We start from the raw sequence: 22,829 nt of genomic DNA on the forward strand, positions 1-22,829 counted from the left end.
CCAATATCTATTACCCAGTGTCAACAATTAATAACTAGTGGCCATCGTATTTTATTACCATCGTCCTACACTTCCCTAACCACACCACTACCACGCTTACCACACATGCAGCTACCACTCTATCTCTGTTGGATTATTTGAAGCAAATTTCAGAAATCTTATTCCATCTAAATGTTTTGGTATATACGTATTTCTAAAAGATAAAAGACTAAAAATATATACCCACAATACGTTTATCACACCTAAAAGTTAATAATTTCATAGTATCAAATACCTAATGAGAGTTCAAAAATTTGAGAACACTTTTGCAAAGCTGAGCCCTTTCTCCACTTATATTTAAGAATAAGTAAGGTCAGATATTTGACCTTTTCTTGGTCAGCTGTAGAATTGTAGGGGAAATGTACTGTTTAACTACCAAGTTACTGAAACATAGTGGCTAGTGTTTGGTCCAATGCTTTTCTTTAAAACATGGAAGTTATTTTATCGTGAGCTACTTCTATAGCTCTAGTTTTAGTTAGACACTTAGTGTGTCATGAATACAATATAGAATTTTGAATCTCATCCATTACCATGGAGCCTGTGCCAGCATGATGTAATCAGTAAAATGTTCCTTAACGTGGAGCATTTGTCATGCCAACAGAACAAAACAAAAAGAGTTCACATGAGGAAGAAGATATTTTTAATTATAAATTTTTCTGAAAATTGTCATAACCATTTCATTTAGACTGCTGGCTTCAAATGAATGAGGCATTTTTTTTTCTTGTTACCAAGATATTTTTCAGAGCTTAGCCCAAAGAACTTTAATTTGAATATTATTTTATTGTAGGAAACAATTGACAGTACTTCTTTTTCTGAATAGTTTTGTATTTGAATGAGTTTTTCTATTGAATCCCTGATGCTAATTTTGTCATGGGGGGAAGAATTGGGGACATTATAATGGAGAGAGGTATGTGATTAATTTGAAATAAATTTTGCTGCATACTAATCTTTGCTATTTAGTTATATATATCACGGCAAAATGAATTTCCTAAAATACTTATCATACTAGTTTTGCCTTGCATGAAAATGTTCTAATAACAGTTACTAATTTTATTTAATAGATAAATGTATCGAAAGGTCTTGGTACTTGGCCTTTGTTCTTAACAGTTTTAGTACTTTAATTTTCTGTTCCTTTTCTTTACGATGTTTCTTTCTTTTTCTTAGAATGCATCTATCCAAGCCACGAAATCTCCAGACAGTGTTAATGGAAGTGAACCAATGACTCCTCAGGTCTGTTATTAATGTTATTTTAAAAAATAGCAAGTCATTTTAGAGTGTTGGTGAATTTATATTATTAGCATTTGACTTTACATCGAAACAGTGATGTCCAAACATTTGATACAGTATGTATGGAAAATCCAGGTTTGTTGATGGTTTCTTGGAAAAAGTTTTAAATGAAAGTGGTTCATGTATATACACCAGTGATATAAGATTCCATTATTGCTTATTTAAAAAATTAATGGCAGTGAAGAGAAAACTTTTAGAAAAAAAGCAATCTGACTTTATAGTTGTAAAAGATTATGGAGGAGATCATATTGAAAGACATGTTGAGTTACATAATCTGGAAGGGGGATATGAAGGAAATGGGATTTCTTTTAAAGTTTGCTCTGATGCAGAGTATTTTACTGCTAGAGAATTTAGGTTATTTTTGATTTGAAAATTTATTTGGAGAGTGGGGCTCAAATGACATTCTTTTGACTCCTTCCAAAAAAGAAAGAAAAAAAAATTCATTAAAAAAATCATAATGGGGGGCCGGCCCGGTGGCGCAAGCGGTTAAGTGCACGCAATCCGCTGCGGCGGCCCAGGGTTCGCTGGTTCGGATCCTGGGCGCGCACCAACGCACTGTTTGGTAAGCCATGCTGTGGCGGCGTCCCATATAAAGTGGAGGAAGATAGGCACAGATGTTAGCCCAGGGCCGTCTTCCTCAGCAAAAAAAGAGGAGGATTGGCGGATGTTAGCTCAGGGCTGATCTCCTCACAAAAAAAAAAAAAAAAAAAAATCATAATGGTATCCGTGTCTGAGATGAGCATTTATTTACTTTGGCTTTAGTGATGATTATTATCATTAACCCAGTTGTTCTCAGCAGTCTCTAATGTAGGGCAATAACATTTCTAATTCTGTGAACCTGGAGCATGAATGTGGACAATTTATGAGCTAAATGATTTATGAACTAAATTATGTAGACTAAACATTCTAAAGTATTGTCTATCAAATGTATAAATTACGGTGTCCCAAACTCTATAAATAGGTTACCTGTGAGCCGAGATCTTCATTCCTTTCAGGGAGGCTGGTCAGGTTCTGGGTACAGTCCATGTCCCTTGGCCTGTTGACTCTGACCTTGAACAGCATCCTCAGTTAATCCCAAGTCATCTATAAATGCATCATTTTTTATACGTGCCATGAGGTAGGGGTAAAATATTGGGGGACATCAATCTAAATGGTATTGGACAGATCCAGTGATCTTTAAGGACTATTATTGAAGAATATTATTTGGAATGCTTATTTTCTTCTTTTATAGAATAGTCCAAGAAGACTAAATACAGTTGTGAATGCAAAAACTAGAATGAACTATAACCAGCTTTGTAACGAATTCAGGAGAGATTTAAGTTTTAGTTCAGGTGAAGAATGAACAAGCCCACTAAAGACTTTGAACTTTCTTTTAAAAAATACAAATATTTTCATAAAAAATAAAAAAATAATATTTATTGAGTGTCAACTGTGTGTCAGGCATTGCTAAGCGTTTTATGTATATGATCTCATTTAATTCTCATAACAAGGAGATACCTTCACTCAGAGTCTGTTTACAAATTTCTGACAAGTTGGTTGGTGTTAGCAAATTAGGAACAATGTATATCCATGAAGAGGCTAGAATACTTACAATGGTTGGGCATCCTGACAGCTGCAGGAACTCAGAGTTGACATCAAGGTAGAAGAGATGGTAAAAGCAGGCCCAAGAGTTCATAAAGCGTAGCTGCCTGTGGCCCCCTTATTACTGGGTAGAACATCCTATGTAAATCAATAGATTTTGGGACACAATGTAATTATTGTGGCATGGGCGTCATTAAAAAGGATTATTCATTGTCCTTATTTAGGAAGGCAGAAAAGTGTATATCTATTGCAGAAAAATGTCTGTTAAATACAGTTAACTTTGAAATTGTTTAATGCAGTTCATAAAATTCAGCTAATCAAAATGATTTTTCATTCATCTCCAAGAGAAGGCAGATAGCTGATGTTTTACCTCAAGCAGACTTGTAAAACTCAGATATTTGAAAATAATTAGTATATGCCACCCCCAGGTAATAAGGAAAAATACATTTTGCAAAACAGGCATATTTGAGCATTTATCTTTATCTGAGAAGCTGTAAAATAGTTTTATTGGATCATAGTTTGAGATGAATCTAGAATCTAGTGTTACTCTCTTATTGTGTAGATGAAATATCAGGCGTGAAATTGTAAATTTTTTGCTCACACAAAATATCACTCTATCCAGGTGTAATTTTTTGCCATGTATTGCCTTATTTGAATTTATATGCTGTTAAAACAAAATGAGAACTGAATTTCATTAAATTCAATACAGCAAAACATAGGGATTTAAATGACCATTCTCATATGCTATTATTGTTTTTCTTAATTATGGGGAAAATTCTTGTTTTGAAAATCATTTGTGAAATTTTTAATATAAAAGAAATTATAGTGTTAAAATTGAATTTTGAATTTTTTGTTGCTGTTTTTTGAATATTGTTCGTTTTTCTTTTATTTTCAACAGTTTATTATGAAAATTTTCAAACATACAGAAGAGTTGAAAGGACTTTAAAGTGAATATCTGTATACCCACCACCTAGATTCTATCATTGATACTTTACTATGCTTGCTTTATCACAGATTTGACCATCTATACATTCCTCTATCCGCTTTACTTTTTTGATGCATTTCAGAGTCAGTTGCAGGCCGCAGTACTCTTCCCCCTAATGTTTCAGCATGTATATCGTTAGCTAGAGTTCAATATTTGTATTTTCTTTTTTGAGGTAAATTTTATATAAAATGAAATGTACAAACCTCAAGTGTACATTGACTGAGTTTTGACAAATGGCCATACCCATATGCCAAACCCATACAGAGATTGTTATAGAACATTATCAACATTCCAGAAAGTTGCGTTATGGCCCTTCCTCCCAGAGACAACCTGTTAATTTTTTTCCACCATACCATAGATTAGTTTTGCTTGTTTTAGAACTTTATGTAAGTGGCCTCATAGAGTATATACTCTTGTGGAAGGCTTCTTTCACTCAGCATAATGTTTTTGAAATTTCATCCATGTTTGTTGTGGTTATCAGTAGTTGGTTCCTTTTTATTGCTGAGTAGGATTCTTTTGAATGAATATTCTATAGTTTATTCACTTGTTAATGGACACCTGGGCTGTTGCCAGTTTTTGGCTATTGTGAATAAAACTACTGTGAACATTATTGTTGAAATCATCTTGTGCATGTATGTTTTCATTTCTTCTTTTTAATTTTTGAGTGCTATTGATTATGTACTAATACCTTTTGATGGTTTCTAGAATAACCATGCTATATACATAAAATGATGTGTTTTGATACACAGCATTTTGACCAAGCGTTGAGTGTTGAAATATCTCCCTTTGGATCATCATCATATTGCCAGGTTAAGGTTCAGCTGAGCAAATGCATACAAAGTACCTACTTTCTGGAAAGCACTGTGGCATGGCTACAGAGATAGAGAATATAGATCCCGATCTAAAAGAGCATACAGTCTGGAGTGGGGGTGTGTGTGCCCAGCAGATATAATGATAGAAAAACTTATTTAGTGCTTACTTCATATAAGACACTATTTTAAGTATTTTAAATGTTTTCACTCATTTAATCATCATAGCAATCTTACTAGGGTAGTGCTGTTAGTGTTTCTACTTTACAGAAGAGGAAATTGAAACACAGAGGTCTTAAAGCTAGTAAGTGGTAAGGCTGAGATTCAAATCAGGGAGTTCGATTCAGAGTCTGTGTTCTTAACTGTGCTGTATTGTCTCTAGTTATTCTGGGCCATAAACAATTTAGTTGTTGTACCAGCATGTAAGTAACTAATGGTGAGTCAGAATGCAATAAGTATTTCAGTAGTGGTCCTGATAAAGTGCTTAGGCCATAAAGAAAGGTTATTTCTGATGGGTGAGATCTGAGGTTTCCTGTAAGAGCTGAGTTTTGAAGGATATCTTGATTTCCATATGCAGGAAAAGTATGGGCAATGGTGCAGAGGCACAGAGCGATGGGGTTGTTCTGGGAACAGGAAGTTGCCTATTACGACTCAAGTTTTCAGTGCATGGAAGGGTGAATTTACAGAGAAATGGGTCTTGGGAAGTGGGAACCTTGAATATAAGCTAAGGATTTTGAACTTTATATTAAATGGGAGTCCAATTTAAGAATTGGAATGAAATTATCTGAATTATATTTTAAGAAGACAATCCTGGGGACAGTGTGGCAGGGGCAGATTGATAGGTAAGAGATTTGAGGCAAGAGAACAGAAGGCTGCAGCAGATATCCAGCTGATAGTGGATAAAGGTCTTAACAAGAACAGTGTTGGGGAAATAAAAAGGAGGGGTTGAAAACAAGGTTAAATGGGGGAGACAAAGGAGTTAAAGGTGACTCTGATATATTCCTTTATTTTTACTTAACACATTTCTCCTTCTCTAACCCCCATCAGTTTTTAAAAAAATGAATTATGAATTAGTGAATGTCTGTGATACCAGAAACCTGACAACAGTTGATGCCAGTGGAAGTTTAGTTTTTCACTTATCAGAAGGTCTGGAGATAAACAGTCAGTAAGGACCCTTCTCCCTTTAGCTTCTTGTCCCCTCACTCGCTTTCCTTTCCCCATCCTTACCACTGCCTTTCACCCTCACAATTATAAAAGTTGGCTTCCAGGAATTACATCTCCCTTCTCAACAGGAGGAGACTGAAGACAAGGACAAACAGCATATTTTCCTTTTTGTCAGGAAAATAATATCTCTTCTAGAAGGTTCCATCCTGTAGATTTTGACTTATAATGTATGTTATTGACTGAACTTAGTCACATAGCCCACTCCTAGCTGAAACAGAGTCTGGGAAATGCTAATTAAAAAAAAACTCTTTCGGGCCAGCCCGGTGGCATAGCAGTTAAGTGCGCACACTCCGCTGCCTCGGCCCGGGGTTCGCAGGTTCAGATCCTGGGCGCGCACCTGATGCACTGCTTGTCAAGCCATGCTGTGGCAGCGTCCCATATAAAGAAGAGGAAGATGGGCATGGATGTTAGCCCAGGGCCAATCTTTCTTGGCAAAAAGAGAAGGATTGGCATCGGATGTTAGCTCAGGGCTGATCTTCCTCACAAGAAAACCCACAAAACTCTTTAGTTGAAGTGTAATATAATGTAATATGATATATCACAATATAATATGTATACACAGAAAAGTATGATATATTCATTCTACAGTTTTCTCAATTTTCACAAACCAAATACACCTTTGTAACCAGTACCCAAAATTGAGAAAGAAATTACCAGCACCCCAGAAACCCTTGTGCTCCCTTCCATTCCCTCCTCTCACCCCCAAGGGTAACTGCTATCCTGACTTCTAACACTATAGGTTAATTTTGCCTGTTTTTGAACTTGATGTAAATGGAATCAAAAGTGGGTACTCTTTTGTGTCTGGCTTCTTTTGCTCGGTACTTTGTGAGATTCATGTGTATTCTTGCTTGTGGTTGTAAATCATTCATTCTCATTGCTGTCTACTATTCCATTGGTGAACAGACTATAATTTATTTATCCATTGTTTTATTGATAGGCATCAACAGCAGTTTCAAGTTTGGGACTATTTTGAATAATGCTGCTATAAACTTTCTAGTTTATATCTTTTGTTGAACATATTTACATGTTTGTATTGGGCATATACTTAGTAGTGAAATTGCTGGTTTGGAGACTGTGCATGTGTTTACTTTTAGTAAATACCAACAGTTTTTCAAAGTGGGTTGCCCCGCATCCTCACCAGTACTTGATATTTTCCATAGTTTTAATTTTAGCCATTCTCTAGTGCATGTGTGGTAGTATCTCATGATGGCTTTAATTTGTATTTGGGAAGGTGAATGTTTTTACCTGGATGTGTTACCCTGAACCAAACTGGGGTCTGGTGGAAAGGAAGAAGGGAAGATTGGATATCGAGTGATAGCCAGTATTTATTGTTCACCTTGGGCCAGTCATGGTTCTAAGTACTTCACATATATTAATTTATTACTCCTCACAGCCACCCTTGGAGGTGAGTGCTGTAGTTATTCTCATTTTACATATCAAGAAACAGAGGCACAGAGAGGTTAAGTAAACTGCCCAAGGTCATATTGCTAGTAAGTGGTAGAAGTAAGACTTGTAGCCTGTGCTCTTAGCTACTGCATCATGTACCTAGAAGAGTCTGCCGCATAAGCTTGTGTATGACGTTCTTCTTTATAAGTTTGTTTTTTGTTTTGTTTTAGTCTCCTTTCTCTAATAGTAATGATAATTGTTAACATTTATTGAGTATTTGCTACACTGTAAGCACTTTGTATATATTAACTCATTCAGTCCTGTGGCATCCATGTAAGGTGGGTGGTGGTATTAGTATTATTATCATCATTATTGTTTTTATCATCTCTATTTTACAGAGAGGGAAACAAGACTAGTGAGGTTAAGTAACTTGGTTAAGGTCATGTAGAACATAGTGGCGGAGTCGGATTTCAATTTAGGCCGCCTTACTAGACAGCCACAGCCTGAATCACTACACTCAAACATGTTACTCCGGAACGTAGTAGACGTGGCAGTTATTAAGTTTATCACCTTCTGCAAATACGTGTCTTTGACATTGCTCATTAGCTTCTGGCTGACCCTAAAATAACAACTATTTCTAGTGTTATTCAACTTGCTTCACCTGTTTGTCCTAGGGCAATTTCCAAGAAGACTATGTAAACTGAAAAGCACTTTTTGCATGGGTCTTAAGTGGCCGGTAATGGAATAGCAGTAAAGCAGTTCTTAAAGCTTTTGAGCATGAAGGTCCCTCCTCTTCCTTAAGACCTTTTCCACCCCTGCAGTATAAAGGTAAAACTTGTACATTATGAAGGAAAAATAGAAAGAACAGGAAAATATAAAAATGAAAATAAAGATCACCTAAAATCTTACCACTCAGAACCACTCACTGTTAACTTTTGGTGTTTGTCCTTAATGACCTGGTTCTACAGGTGTTTGTGTAAATATATATAAATTGAAAAGTATATGTAATTACAGTCATGCACTGCATAATGACATTTTGGTCAATGATGGACTGCATATATGACGGTGGTCCCATAAGATTAGTACCATATATGAAGGGGCATGTGTGTATGGTGACGGAAAAACTAGACTACTGATGCAGTCTACACAGAAACTGAAGTATAATAATGTGCACCTGAAATTTACACAGTGTTATAAGCGAATATGACCTCAATAAAATAATTAAAAAAAAATTAGTACCATATTGCCTAGGTGCGTAGTAGGCTATACCATCTAGGTTTGTATGAGTACACTCTGCGATGTTCACACAACGATGAAATCGCCTAATGACACATTTCTCAGAATGTATCCCCGTCGTTAAGCCATGCATGACTGTACTTTAAATCAAAATTAATTCAGAATATATATGTTGTTTTATAACCTGATTTTTTCCATTTAATAGTATGTCTTGACCCTCCTTCCATGTATTTTAATTTATGTAATGTATCCTCTAGTATAAACATTTGGGTTGTTCCAGTTTTTACTGTTATAAACAACCTATGATAAATCTCCGTGCATATGAAGGAGGTGGGGCATGTTATCCCCTCTTACTTACTCCCGCCTCGCCTAAAACTATTATTAAATCTCTAAAATCCATGAGTAAAGTATTCCTGGTTTGATTTTTTTAATTGTATACTAAAGGGAATTTTTTGTTTTCCTGTAATGTTTGCCTACAGATGACCTCAGTCTCCCCTGAGCATTTCATTCCTGGCATTTTTGAGATCTTGTGGGTGACCCTGTTGCACTAATGAGAATGAGCTTCTAGGAAATACCTGATAAATACTGACTATTGCCACTAGAACAAAATAATGCAGCTTAGAACAGTTTGTTGAATTAAGTTATATTTCGTTGTTATTATTCAAATTAATGCGTTATTATTCAAATTAATTAAGAGAATGGTGGCTCTTGCTTATCACTGTTTCTAACATCGGACTTATTGATCTGTGCGGAGGGACTCTAGCTCAGACTTTTCAACTGTCCGTCGTGATTTTTTAATGCTATTTTTACTCCCAGTAGACAGAATGGTAAGTAGATCAGAGTTAGATGTCACTAGCCAACGCTGCCTGGCATTCTCTTATTGAACAAAATGGGCTCACTATACATTACCCTCCCTCTGCCTCCATTCCCCTCTTTTGTTGAGAAGAGTGATCAGGAATCAGCGCCTCCATGAAGACTCCAGATAAAGCCTACTTGATTTCAGCCACACACTTCACACTTCATATATACCCACATTTTAGGCAGTGGGTGTATACTGGCAATACAGATGGTCACTGCCTCCAAGGATCTTACAATTTAGTGGATGAATGGTCACAGCACACCTGTGAGATCAGCAGGGAAAGTATGACTTCTTTCTTTTTTAAAGATGTGCAAAATGAAGGGATGTGACTTAATGAAGTTCATTCCACTGCTCAGTGACAGACCTGGGAGCTACCCCAGTCCTCTTACTCCAGGTCCAGTGCTCTTTCCGAAATAACCAGGTGTCTCTTGTTTTTCAGAAAACAGTGTATTATGTAAAATGTCAGGAATATAAATTAAATTTATTAGAGCTTTTAAGAGATTATTGCTTTTGATAGGGAATAATAGAAGTCTAAATGTGTATTTTAACACACATGTTCTGTTTGGTTTTGCTTGCAGTCAGATGACACACAGTCTTTTGCACAGAAGCTCCAACTCCGGGTGCCTTCTGTGGAGTCTTTGTTTCGAAGTCCAATAAAGGAGTCTCTATTCCGATCTTCTTCTAAAGAGTCTTTGGCACGAACACCTTCCAGAGAGTCCCTGAATCGATTTGACCTGGACTCTTCTGCTGCCACTTTTGATCCACCCTCTGATATGGAGAGTGAGGCTGAAGACTCACTAGGGAATTTAGACAGTCTCAACAAAGAACAGTTGATTCAGTGGTTGCGAAGAATGGAACGAAGGCTGAATAGCTACAAAGGCAAATGTTCTGAGGTAAGAGCTTGACTTTTTTGCCTGTATGAAAATTTCTTCCTCTTGTTCTCTAATTCATATTATTGTATGGCTTTTACTCTTGTGGTTGGGTAAACTGTTGATTCCCTAGATATGCTGGTTACTAATGGTGGGTAATCTATGGCAATATCTAGTTAAAGAATTTCAGTGTTACAGGGGCCCTTTGGCAAGACTCTTAGTAAAATTTTGGAGAAGATTGTTATCTGTAGCCTTCTGGTTCTCACATTCTATGCCCCTTTCCTTTACCAACTCCTCTCTCCAAGGTCACTTGGACGCCCAGTGCAGAGTTCGTTGTCTTTCCTCCTCAAACCCCCTCTATTGTTCACCGTTAAGTGCTGTGGCTCCAAAATGACCACTTCTGCCACCCAAATTCCCGTTATTACTGACTCCAGTTATGTTTTAGGGAGTCTGATTTTCTGACACATTTGGTTCACTTTCATTGTACCTACATTTAAACTTTGCCTTAAATGAATCTTTTAACTGCTAAACCCCTTGAGGATGACACTCCCTGTTTGGTCTAAAAGAGGAAGGAAATAGAGGTGCTCCATCTGTCTTTTCTGTCCTTCAGGAATGTAGCACCTTCCCTTTGGGCTGAGTTATGTATGTTGCTCTCCCTGTCCTGTGCAGTTAAAACAATTCTTCCTCGGGAAAGCCTTTCTGGAGCAAGTTGCCCATGGCTTATTTTTTTAAAGAATGTGTAATGTTTTATTGTCCTAACAGTTTGTAAATCAGCATTATAGTTAATTTTAATTAATGAATAATAAAGTTCAAGGTTAATATATAAAGTAGCCACAACTTCTAGTTCCAATTATGACTACAATATGAGTAGTTTTACCCTGTAGCCAAAAACAGCAAAAAACCCCTGGATGAAATATGTCAAATATCTTTTTTTTTTTTTCTTGTGAGGAGGATCAGCCCTGAGCTAACATCCAATGCCAGTCCTCCTCTTTTTTGTGGAGGAAGACTGGCCCTGGGCTAACATCCATGCCCATCTTCCTCTACTTTATATGGGACACTACCACAACATGGCTTAACAAGTGGTGCGTCGGTGCGTGCCCGGGATCCGAACCCGCGAACCCCGGGGCACCGCAGCGGAGTGTGTGCACTTAACCGTTTGCGCCACTGGCCCGGCCCCTGTAAAATATCTTTTTAAGGTTATAAAGTACTGACAAAATAGGAAGGAATTATTAGGCTAAAATCTATTGACTGGCTAGAACCCAGAGATGTAACTGAGACATGAAAGCCATGTGTCTCATGCATCTCATGAGGCACTTGTGGAATCAGGTGCCTTTTTTTTTTTTTTTAATTTTTTTTCCGTTTTATTTTTTATTTCTGTCAAAGTTAATAACGGTCCTGAGTTTTTTTTGTTTGTTTCAGTTTATGTTATTTTCACTAACTTACTAACTTTTAAGTTTGAAGCTAGGGCAGCAGTAAAATTAGTGTTTAAGTGTGCAAGACACTATGCATTTTATATTTATAGTGCCATTTAATTTTGCACCATCTTTATGAAATAAATATTAATTAGCTCTATTTTGTAGGATAGAGATTAGAGATTCATAGAGACTAAATCATAGAGATTAAGTAACGTGCTTAAGGTCACGTGGGTTGCAGTTGACAGCGTCTGGATTTGATTCTAGGTCTTCTTGGTTGTTTCTACTATTCTTGGCTACCTCAGCTAGAGTCATGCAGCTTATTAGGGGTGAAAAGAGCCCGTAGTCTTTGTCTCTACCTTCCCTTGCTACTGTAGGTCCCTAGGGTGAAATAGTGCTGTAAGTGACCTCTGATTGTCGAGTTACTCTTCCACCACTACCTCCTTTTTGAGCACCGTTTTCCTGTCTAGTTTTAAGGTAATAAGGGAGGGTCCTGGTCTTAGGCAGAACTTAGTTTTTTATATTCTTCTTTTTTCAGGGGAAGCTCCACCCTACACTGACATCTGTTGCCAATCTTCCTCCTTTTTCCCCCCTAAAATCCCAGTACATAGTTGTGTATAATTGTAAGTTCTTCTGGTTCTTCTGTGTGAGCCACCGCCAAAGCATGGCTCCTGACAGATGAGTGGTGTGGTTCTGTGCCCAGGAACCGAACCCAGGCCGCTGAAGTGGAGTGCGCCGAACTTTAAGCGCTAGGCTGGCTCTGTTTTTTGTATTCTTTATCTCTGTTGCTGGACTCACCTTCCATTGCTGCCTGCCTCTTGACGCAAGACACCAATAGAGGCATTTAGGGGTACACAGCAGCCTTCCTAGGAAGATGGCAAGGCTCAGAATAGGGGAGCGCTTCCTCCTAAAGCTGCAGCCTATCTCTTGAGAGACCACTAACACTTCTAAAGTCGGGTCCAAATAATTCGTTGGAGCTGGGTGCTTAGCCTTCAGATGAGTAATGCTATGTAATTTACAGGTTTAAAAAGATTTCTTAATTCATAATTTCATCAAATTGTACTAGAATGTTTAAATATGCTATTTAGGTTAAGTGGTTAAACATCTCTTTAGTACCTCAATTACCGGTTTTCATCTGTTGGTTATGGGTTCTTTTCTTCAGATTTTTTTTTTTTTTTTTTTTGTGAGGAGATCAGCCCTGAGCTAACATCCGCCAATCCTCCTCTTTTTTTTTTTTTTTTTTTTGCTGAGGAAGACGGCCCTGGGCTAACATTGGTGCCCATCTTCCTCCACTTTATATGGGACGCCGCCACAGCATGGCTTACCAAGCAGTGCGTCGGTGCGCGCCCGGGATCCGAACCAGCGAACCCCGGGCCGCCGCAGCGGAGCGCGCGCACTTAACCGCTTGCGCCACCGGGCCGGCCCCTCTTTTCTTCAGATTTTTACACAGGCATAGTCACAGATTCTACAACCAGAAGGAACTTTTAGAGATCAATTACATGGTCTATTATAGCCCAAAGCAAAAAAATCACCTGGAAAGCTTGTTAAAATACACATTCCTATCTTTCCACCCTTCCTCCCCTAATTCTCATTCACTTAGTTTGGGGTGGGGTCCAAGAAATTCTGTTTCTAGCAAGCTCCCAGGTGATGCTGTTGCTGATGGTGCTGCTTGTGACTACAGTTTGGGTAGCCTCCTGCCTTTAGGCAAGTTGGCTGTAATCCCCACCTAAGAATTAGGTACTGAAATTTAAAGAGGTATGTGTCTAAAGTGAAATCAAATAGAGATTTAATATCTTTATTTAGAGAGTCAAGTTACATTTTATTTTTTAGAAATATATTTCCTATGTTATTTAGTTTTTTTTTTAATTTATTTTTTATTTTTGTTTTTTGTGAGGAGGATCAGCCCTGAGCTAACATCCATGCTAATCCTCCTCTTTTTTTTTGGCTGAGAAAGGCCGGCTCTGAGCCAACATCCATTGCCGATCCTCCTCCTTTTTTTTTTTTCCCCAAAGCCCCAGTAGATAGTTGCATGTCACAGTTGCACATCCTTCTAGTTGCTGCATGTGGGACGCAGCCTCAGCATGGCCAGAGAAGCGGTGCGTCGGTGCGCGCCCGTGATCGGAACCTGGGCCACCAGTAGTGGAGCGTGCGCACCCAACTGCCAAGCCATGGAGCCGGCCCATGTTATTTAGTTTTGACTGTATATGCATCCAATTAGGTTGAATTGTCTGGGAAAGGATTCTTCTGATTTATTTTTTGATTTTTGCAATGAGATGTTTTAGCAGAGTTTAGAATAATTGCATTTATTTAGGAATGACTAATGTTATTGGTGACTTTTTCTTTATTTTAGCTTGTTACAGCTTATCAGACTCTTCAGAGAGAGAAGAAAAAGCTACAAGTAAGTGATTTGTTGGCTGTGATATTGATTCATACATAATTTTAAAATTAGAAAGGATCTTATAGTAAGATAGTTCTAACCATCACTTGTAATAATTCTCCATATGATCTAAGTATTTAACCTGCTTTACCATTACTGGAGATTTGATAAAGAGAGTGCGTGACAGATCTAGAGATTTTACCTCTGATAGGAATGAAGCCTTGAGTTTGGGATCCCTACAGTGTTTAAGATGTTTGGATTTAAGGCATGTTTGCCTCTTTCAAGAATGTTTCTTAGTGTCTTAGTCTGCAGGTTGCATTTTGTTTTAGTGGTAAAGAGACATACAACATTCTAAACTTTCCCTTCTACTTATAAAATACCTGCAAGACATCTCTGTTTCTTATCAGTATATCAGAGTCCAAGCCCAAGCATCCTCTCTTCTATTTCCTTGAGGCTGCTGCTTGTAAAGCTCTTGGTTAAGTGTGTAGAGAGAAGAAGCTATTATAGTTCTTCTGGGTGACCCACCCCAACCCCACTATGTCATCCTGTTTGTGGCTAGAAATTTCCCACCAGGTATCCCAGGTGATAATTCACACATCAAAGCTAAGGGGAAATAGCCAGTCCAGTTCAAATGGTGCCAGCAGTTTGCTGTATTATTTATAAAATGTAGTCTTATTTTTTTACATAAAAGTTATTTAAAACAGTTTAGTGTTTTGTCCCATTTAAAGACACTAATTACATAACCAAAAGTTGTTTCTAAAACGAGTTTTGGTAAAATTAGTCATTTTCCCCATATACGTTATTTTTAAATATTTAACTTGCCATAAATATTAATTTCCATTAAGTACAACATTAAATTTTCTGGCTTTGGTCTGGGAATATAATCATTTCACAATGGTAACAGCAGTTATTCTGATTCAGTGTTTTAATTGTCCATAACAAATATGGAAATGAGATTATTACAAATAGAGTTTTTAGTTTGATAATATTTTCTTAACCATGAGTTCTATCAAAGTGGAGGATAGTTCTGATTTAATCCATTGTATTATTAATTTTCCATAAATTCATTCTCAAAAGGTCATATTCCTAAGTTCTGTGAGTACCTTGCTTGTGTTTCTATGAATTGTTTATAGATTTTTATTTCTAGATGTATGTAACTCTACCACTAAGTGGCAGTAGAGAATTGTGGTTGCATAGTCCCAAATATAAAGGGTATTGGAGATAAAATTCAATGGTTTGCATTCTTTCCTACACATGTATACGTGCCCATGTGTGCATGCCTAGAAACCTCTTTATTAAATAGGCAAATGTGCTTTTAATAGATGCAATGAAATTAAATGTAAATACTGCCAACACTATTACCAGTGCTGTTCATACTTGTTAACATTTATTGAGCTCCTACTGTGTGCTAGGCATTATGGTGTATTTAGTCCCTAAACCACTCCTGTGAGGAAAGGGACTTCTTTATTGTTGCACAGCTTGTAAGAGGTGGAGAGCCAGGATCCACTTCTTGGCAGTTAGACTGCAGAGTGGGTGCTTGTAAATAATGCACTGCAATTTTTCGTCCTTCTCAGCATTGTATCTTCCTACGTTTAAAAATTTGTATTTGAAACTAAACAAAACCTGTGTTCATGGCTTTAGGGGTAAAAAAAAAGCCTTTGGTTTTTGTTTTATTCTCTTATAAGGCCCCACAAATACAACCCAGTTACACTCGCCTGGGTCATAAGCAAACCATTTGCATACCTGTATCTCCGTTTTTTTGTTGTGAGTCCACACAAGCCAGAGAAGCTCCAGGCTCCAGATTACCCCATTTCTTTACCTCTCTATGTTTATACAGTGCATGAATATACAATTACTTTGTTTCCCCTAGACGATAACTTTCCAGGTTTAATTTCCTCTACTAGTGAAAAGCACCCTCTGCTCCCAGGAAAGGATGAGTCATTTTGTCTTTCAATATTACTCTTTTAGCTTCTTTATTTTTGTATATGATTATTAATTTAGCTATCTGTATAGTTCTCTTTGCAGTTTTCTCCTGGACAATGTTTTTTTTTAATATAGAAAAGGACTATTTTGTTAAGTCACAAAAATTTTTAGAACAGGCTAGTCATTGACTTCTTCCACATGTTATAGGCTACAGTGAAATAAATTACATTTGGAATTTAAGTATAAAAAAATTTTATTTTTAAAATTAACATACTGTAACATTGACTTTTGTTTGGTTTACTGTGGTTTGTATAACCACTACGATAGCCACAATGCAGTCTGTTCTGTAACATCATGATTTAACTTCTGACAAATTTTCCGCATGGTCATATCCTTAACATTTTCAGTCCTGTCCTCCATCCTCAGGTTATTTTTGGATAAACAGTTGTAATATTGTAAAGATAATTATTTTTGACTTGCTTTGTATTACTGTGTCATGCAGCTATTTGAATCAGTTTTTTTTAATTTTTAATTAAAGGGTATATTAAGCCAGAGTCAGGATAAAGCACTTCGGCGAATTGCAGAATTAAGAGAGGTAAGTTGTGGTGATTAGTACTTTGAGAATAGTGATTAAATCTCTCATATTTATCAAAACTATTGTATGTTCTGGGATAGTTTCATATGCACTTCATTAGTTACAGTAATAACTAACCAGCCCAGCCTATAAGACCAGGGATCAGTTCTTACAGTTTTATTTTTGTAGTCCTCCTAAGATATATGTTGTTGGTAGAATTAGTGAAATAAGAATGTCTTACTTAGCAATAGAAGATCATTTGCCCACATGAACAGTCAGTGGTAACTTCCAAGGCTAAACTGTCCCTTCTATTAAGTATTTTAGTTTCTTTTTGTTTTTCCTAGCCAACAATCTTTTTGGTAAAATAAAATAAAAATTATGTTCATTGTAATTTTGGGGGGGTAATTTGTACAGTGAAGTATTAGAATCCAGGCAAATATTTATCATTTGGAATCATGCTTTACTAATTTCTGCTTCTATTCTGTCTTGAGAAGGGTGGAGAATATTGGCTTATATTGGTTGGAGGATAGCATTCTGTATCTCTGCTATATCACTTATCATAAACATTTTTAAATATTTTAATTATAAAATAAAACAGATATAGAAAATCATGCACAAAAACTATATAGCTTACATGTATGTGGTGAACACTACTGTAACACCACCAAGGTCAAGAAATAGAATGTTGCCAGCCACTCCAAAGGCCCCTCTGTGTTTCCCAACCCAATCATAAGCCTCTCCCTTTCTCCAAAAATTCTACTATCCTGACTTTTATTGTATTTTCTTGTGTCTCTTTAAGGTTTTAACACCTAAGTGTACACCCCTATACACTATAGTCTTGCCCATGTAAGAAATTTTTTGATGTATCTTTTAAGCCTCTAAATGTACACATCCCTGCATCCCTTTCTTTTCCTTACTGTTTATCTGTTGTAGAATCTGATGATAAATTAGAAGATCCAAAATTACTCATTTGTCTTATCCCAAATTATAAACACAACAGTCTTGGAATACTACTACTACTACTACCATCAGTTATGATTACTGAAATTAATTTTTTTTTTTTGCTGAGGAAGATTCACCCTGAGCTAACATCCATGGCCAATCTTCCTCTTTTTGCTTGACGAAGTTTCTCTCTGAGCTAACATCTGTGGCCAGTCGTCCTGTATTGTGTATGTGGGTTGCCACCACAGCATGGCTGACAAGCAGAGCATGCCGAACTTAACCACTAGCCTGGCCCCCTAAAAAGAATAAATTTTTACATGCTATTCCCATTCTGTTAGATAGAATGTTATATTGTTAGATCATAAGCCATTACATCCGTATTCTTTCCCTTTTAACCCTTGTGGTATATTTGTTCTATAAGTATATTTAATGTTCACCAAAAAATGAGGCCAGGAGACAGCTAATAAGAGAAAGGAGGAGAAACAAGGGGTCTAGAGGCTATATAGTAAATTCCCACTTGGTACATATCTAAACTATTTTAGTAGTAGCTAAGATATATGTCTGAACTATAACCCTTGTTCCAGTTACATAAAGAAAAATTTATTCAGTAATTTATATATGTAAGTACTAAGATAGGTGAGAGTTCCAAATACTTTTAATTCTGTTCATGAAGAGAAAAATTTCCTGCAACTAAATAATATAAGCCATAAAATCATGATTACCACTTAATTAAACATTCAGGATAATATAAATCATAAAATGTTTTGTTTCTTTGGGATTAAAGTCTAAATAGAAGTTATACACAGTTTCATTAGTACTTTGATTTAGACAGGCCAAAATTGAGTATAATATCTTTATTTTGCTATATTAAGATATTCAGAAAGTATTCTAAAGTATTTTATTTCTTCCCCATGTGGTTATGAGCATATGCATCAATAGAATCCATGAACATCTCTCCTAGTATTTTCTGGAGGACAAAATGTAGCACTATACAGTTATGCACTGCATAATGATGTTTCGGTTGATGATGGACCATATACATGACGGTGGTCCCATAAAATTAGTACCATATAACCTAGGTGTATAATAAGCTATACCATCTAGGTTTGTGTAAGTACACTCTATGATGTTCATACAATGATGAAATTACCTAATGAGGCATTTCTCAGAACACATTCCCGTTGTTAAGCAATGTATGATTGTACAGGCAAATATTATGTCTAATGTCAATATCTGGCATATTAAATATTTTTAATGAATCAGATAAAGAAATAAAAAGGTAAATAAAAATATTTCCAACAGATACCTGTAATTTTCTTTGCCTGATTTGAATCTTATAACATGAACAGATATTAAACAGGAATATCATACTGAGGAAAAGGTAATTATACTATGCAAATTATGAGCTCATCTAAGTAGAGAGAGTTCTCTGCTTTCCTTTTAAGGCCAGTTAAATGGGGAATAAATGAAGACATTGTCTTTGATGTTTCCTCCTTTCTCTGTTCTTCTGTTCGTGCCTGGCATGTACTTTTTCCTGGCTCATTCAGATGCAGTTCATTATAAGCAATTGCTGTTCTCAAAGCTAACTTCAGTGAGGGAGGGTTCATTTTTGGCAACTTGAAATCACCTCTGAACATAATGGGTAACATAGGACTGAGATAAAAAATAGTGAAACAGTTCAAGGTATTTGATACATCCCACTCTTCAGAATTTCTCTCTAAAAAAGTAATCAGAAAGACCTTGTAAAACTTATGCATACAAACGTTAATCCTAGGGTTTGCCAAAATTTGGAAACAGTCTAAATGGCCAACAATAGGAGAATTATTGAATTAGTTGTTATATTTAGTAATATTATAGAGCTATTTATTATTGTGCTAAAAATTTCAATTTCATTACACTTCAGTGTCTTATTCTTGTGACTTGAAGAGGGCCTAGTTTAAGCAGTTAACTGGAGGGGAGCCTATTGACTATATTTGATGGCAGATAAACTAAGTTGAAAATATTTTCTAAATCATTACTGATTTAAACCTAAATTGGAAATACAGCTTGCTTAGATTTCTGAAAGAGTTACTTTTCTTCCATAAGCTTACATTTTCACAAAATAGTTTGGATGATTGAGGTTGATATGTAGACTGTCAGATAATACTAAATCTTGAACATTTTTTTTTTGTCTATAAGTGGCTAACATGCAGACTTTTTTCCCCAGTAAGATACTGAATTTTAAGATTGGACTTTAGAATCAGTACTTGGCATCACTTGTCTTTTTCTTTTTTTTGAAAGGGTTTAGTCAAGTTGATAGAATGTTAAAAAAGAAAAAAACTGACCAGAATGGTACGGAGACTTGAAATCATGTCCTCTTAGGAGTGGTTGGAAAAGCTGGGGATATGTTACGTGAGAAGACCAAGGAACATTGTTTTTATTCAATAAATATTTATTATGCCAGACCTACTAAATACCTGGATTATTTTATCTATCTATACACACATACCTAGATACAGAATATATAAGGGTGGATAAGACAAAATCCTTGACCTAATGAAGCTTATTTTCTAATGGGTAAGACGTACATACATACATAACACACTGTCAGGTAGTAAATAGTTCTATTAGGAAAAATAAAGCAAGCGTAAAGGGATGAAGGTTGAGTGAGGCCTTAGAGAGGGTGGTCAGAGACTGGCTACTCTTTGAAGAATAGATTGTGGGGGATAAGAATGAAAATGGGAGCCAATTTTAAGACTCTTCTATCAGTAGTAGTGGTAGAGATAGAGGTGGTGAGAAATGGTCAGATTTGATACCTACTTTGAAGGTAGTGCCAATATGATTTGCTGATGATTGAACATGGGGGAAAAAAGAGAGGAGTCAAAGTTGACTCCAGAGTTTTTGGCTTGAGTGACAGTGAGTAGTGGTGTCATTTGCTGAGATGATGGGGAATAGTGGGGGAAAATCAGATTTTGGGGGAGAAAAATCAGGGTTTGATTTTGCCTGACTTCAGAGTTTGGAAGTGGTGTCATATGGAAGAAGGTGTTAGATTTGTTCTTGATGACCCCAAGGGTCTAATCAGAAGAACTTTTTGAAAGTGAGAAGTGACTCCAGATACCAGGGTTCAGTTCTGGAGCTAGTGAGATCCCTATTATGGATATGATGGAGAGTTGGCCAGGCAGCCTGTGGGCTATAGTTGGGATCTAAGTAGACAACTCCTAAGTTCCTTTATCACTATAGTCTTTATTGTTAATGGAGTGCTTAGTGGTAGAATAGTGTAAGATAGCAGGAGGGAGATGCTGCCCTTGTATCCAAGGACTTCTTATCTAGATGAGGAGATGAAAACATTCAAAACCTGAAAACTATAGTATAAATTGGAGAGGTTGTTTTTTTTTTTTTTTTTTTGTGAGGAAGATCAGCCCTGAGCTAACATCCGTGCTAATCCTCCTCTTTTTGCTGAGGAAGAGCGGCTCTGAGCTAACATCTATTGCCAATCCTCCTCCTTTTTGTCCCCAAAGCCCCAGTAGATAGTTGTATGTCATAGTTGCACATTCTTCTAGTTGCTGTATGTGGGACGTGGCCTCAGCGTGGCCGGAGAAGCGGTGCGTCGGTGCGCGCCCGGGATCCGAACCCGGGCCGCCAGCAGCGGAGCGCGTGCACTTAACCGCTAAGCTGCAGGGCCGGCCCTAAATTGGAGAGTTTTTATGGGCTGTTAGGGATGCCATACAACAGAGTCTAGTACGGTAGGGTGTAGAAAATTATGTATAAGAAATGAATTTTAAAGAAAGTAAAGGACTGCATTGCTGGTAAGGAGAGGTACAGCTGTTTCAGACTTAAAGAATTGGCCTGTGCAAAGTCATGGAGGACAGTGCTTTCCAGACTTTTGGATTTCATAGGCTGAAATATTACCTCCAGTTCCTTCCAGAAATAGAGGAAAGGATAATTGTCATAGGGCTGCTAACTTGTATTTTTTCAACTAAGGACATCGAGAATAAAGAGCCAGATTCTTTTACTGATATTTTTTCATGAAATAAAGTGTTCTTTAATAATAAAAAAATTAGGAAGGACATATTCTCAGAATAAAGTACAGTTGTTTAAATGAAAGAAATTTAGATCTAAGAAAGACTCTCTACATTGGTCTCTGTTTCTTGTTTCACTATGGGTTTGTGAAAACTTCGTTCTGGCAAGTCCTGATTCAAAGACCAGCATTTGGAGACTGCTGTGAGGGGAAGTCAAGCCAGGAGTCTTTAGCAAAAGGAACCGTAAATAACGTGCTTAGAGATCTTGGGGCAGTGGCAGTGTGGGGGAGAACAGAGGACAGTTAGTGCCAGACAGTTAGTGCCTCAGTGGTTTGAGAATTAGTAAATTTGAAACAGTGCAAGGACAGGGCGTTGCTTATAAGTCCTTGCAAATGTTGTTTGAGGAAAATTTTCTAGTGAATGTGTGAGGGTTGGATTAAATCAGGGGAAGACTTGAGGTAAGAATTCTCTCTAGAAGGCTACTGAAGGAAATTAATCATCGAAAATTATAGAGATCCGGAAGATTGTTATGGATGTGGAAAAAGATAGGACCTAAACATTGTAGAGAAAGTAATAAAAGAATTTGATTATATGCAGGGATCAACAAAGGTAAGTGTAATGTGACTGAATATTTTGAGCTTAGGGAATTAGAAAAGTAGGAATCCCAGAAAAATAGAGAGGGTTTGATAGGATATCTAAAATGTTCCAGATGTTAATCTCTAGCATTCTGATGAAGTAAGTGTAAGGGAGAAGCACTGAGGATACAGGACTGAGCCCAGAGGGAAAGATGCCTATAGAACTGATGAAGGACACAGAGGAAACTGTAAGAGACAGGAATATAGACAGGAGCCCTGAAGCCACGGAAAGCAGGTACCGCACTTGAGGAGGTAATTATTGCCAACTGGTATAGCAGAGAGGGAGAGAGAATTGGATTTAGTTAGGAGGGCTCATTAATGACCTAAGGAAAGCAGCATTTTAAGTAATTTCAGGAACTTGAAATTTTACTGTTGGTGATCAGTTAGTTCAACCTTTTAACTTTACAGATGAGGAAGCTTCTGATTTTGGCTATTGAACACTTTCATGTATTGGGAGGAGGAAGGCTCTTTTGGCTATCTGTTTGGTATATAACAATTTAGTTTTAGATCAAGTGAATATAAGGTAGCACGAGTAGTAAAATATCTTAAAGTAAGATAAAGTTTTACTTTTATGTTAAGTAATTAATTTTTTTTATTCTCTCCACATTATTATCAATTCAGCAGTCATTATAGCTTCAAAAATACACTCTTTCTTCTTGGGTCTTCATGTTCTTTAAGGAACAAAATTACTTG

The 22,829-nt window shown here is 36.8% G+C and overlaps 1 protein-coding gene across 4 annotated transcripts in view; it reads left to right on the forward strand.

Moving 5' to 3' along the window:
• GOLGA4 (golgin A4) overlaps window positions 1–22,829 on the forward strand; it is a 116,986-nt gene that overhangs the window by 26,751 nt on the left and 67,406 nt on the right. For 3 of the 4 annotated variants that reach the window (XM_058554982.1, XM_058554991.1, XM_058555004.1), the window contains exons 3-6: window positions 1,204–1,269; window positions 9,985–10,299; window positions 14,038–14,085; window positions 16,526–16,582. In XM_058554982.1, coding sequence (XP_058410965.1) covers window positions 1,204–1,269; window positions 9,985–10,299; window positions 14,038–14,085; window positions 16,526–16,582 — 486 coding nt within the window. The remainder of the gene's footprint in view (window positions 1–1,203; window positions 1,270–9,984; window positions 10,300–14,037; window positions 14,086–16,525; window positions 16,583–22,829) is intronic. The other variant, XM_058554996.1, reaches the window with a different exon arrangement.

The sequence above is a fragment of the Diceros bicornis genome, chromosome 2 (assembly GCF_020826845.1).
Source record: "Diceros bicornis minor isolate mBicDic1 chromosome 2, mDicBic1.mat.cur, whole genome shotgun sequence".
Lineage (NCBI taxonomy): Eukaryota > Metazoa > Chordata > Mammalia > Perissodactyla > Rhinocerotidae > Diceros > Diceros bicornis.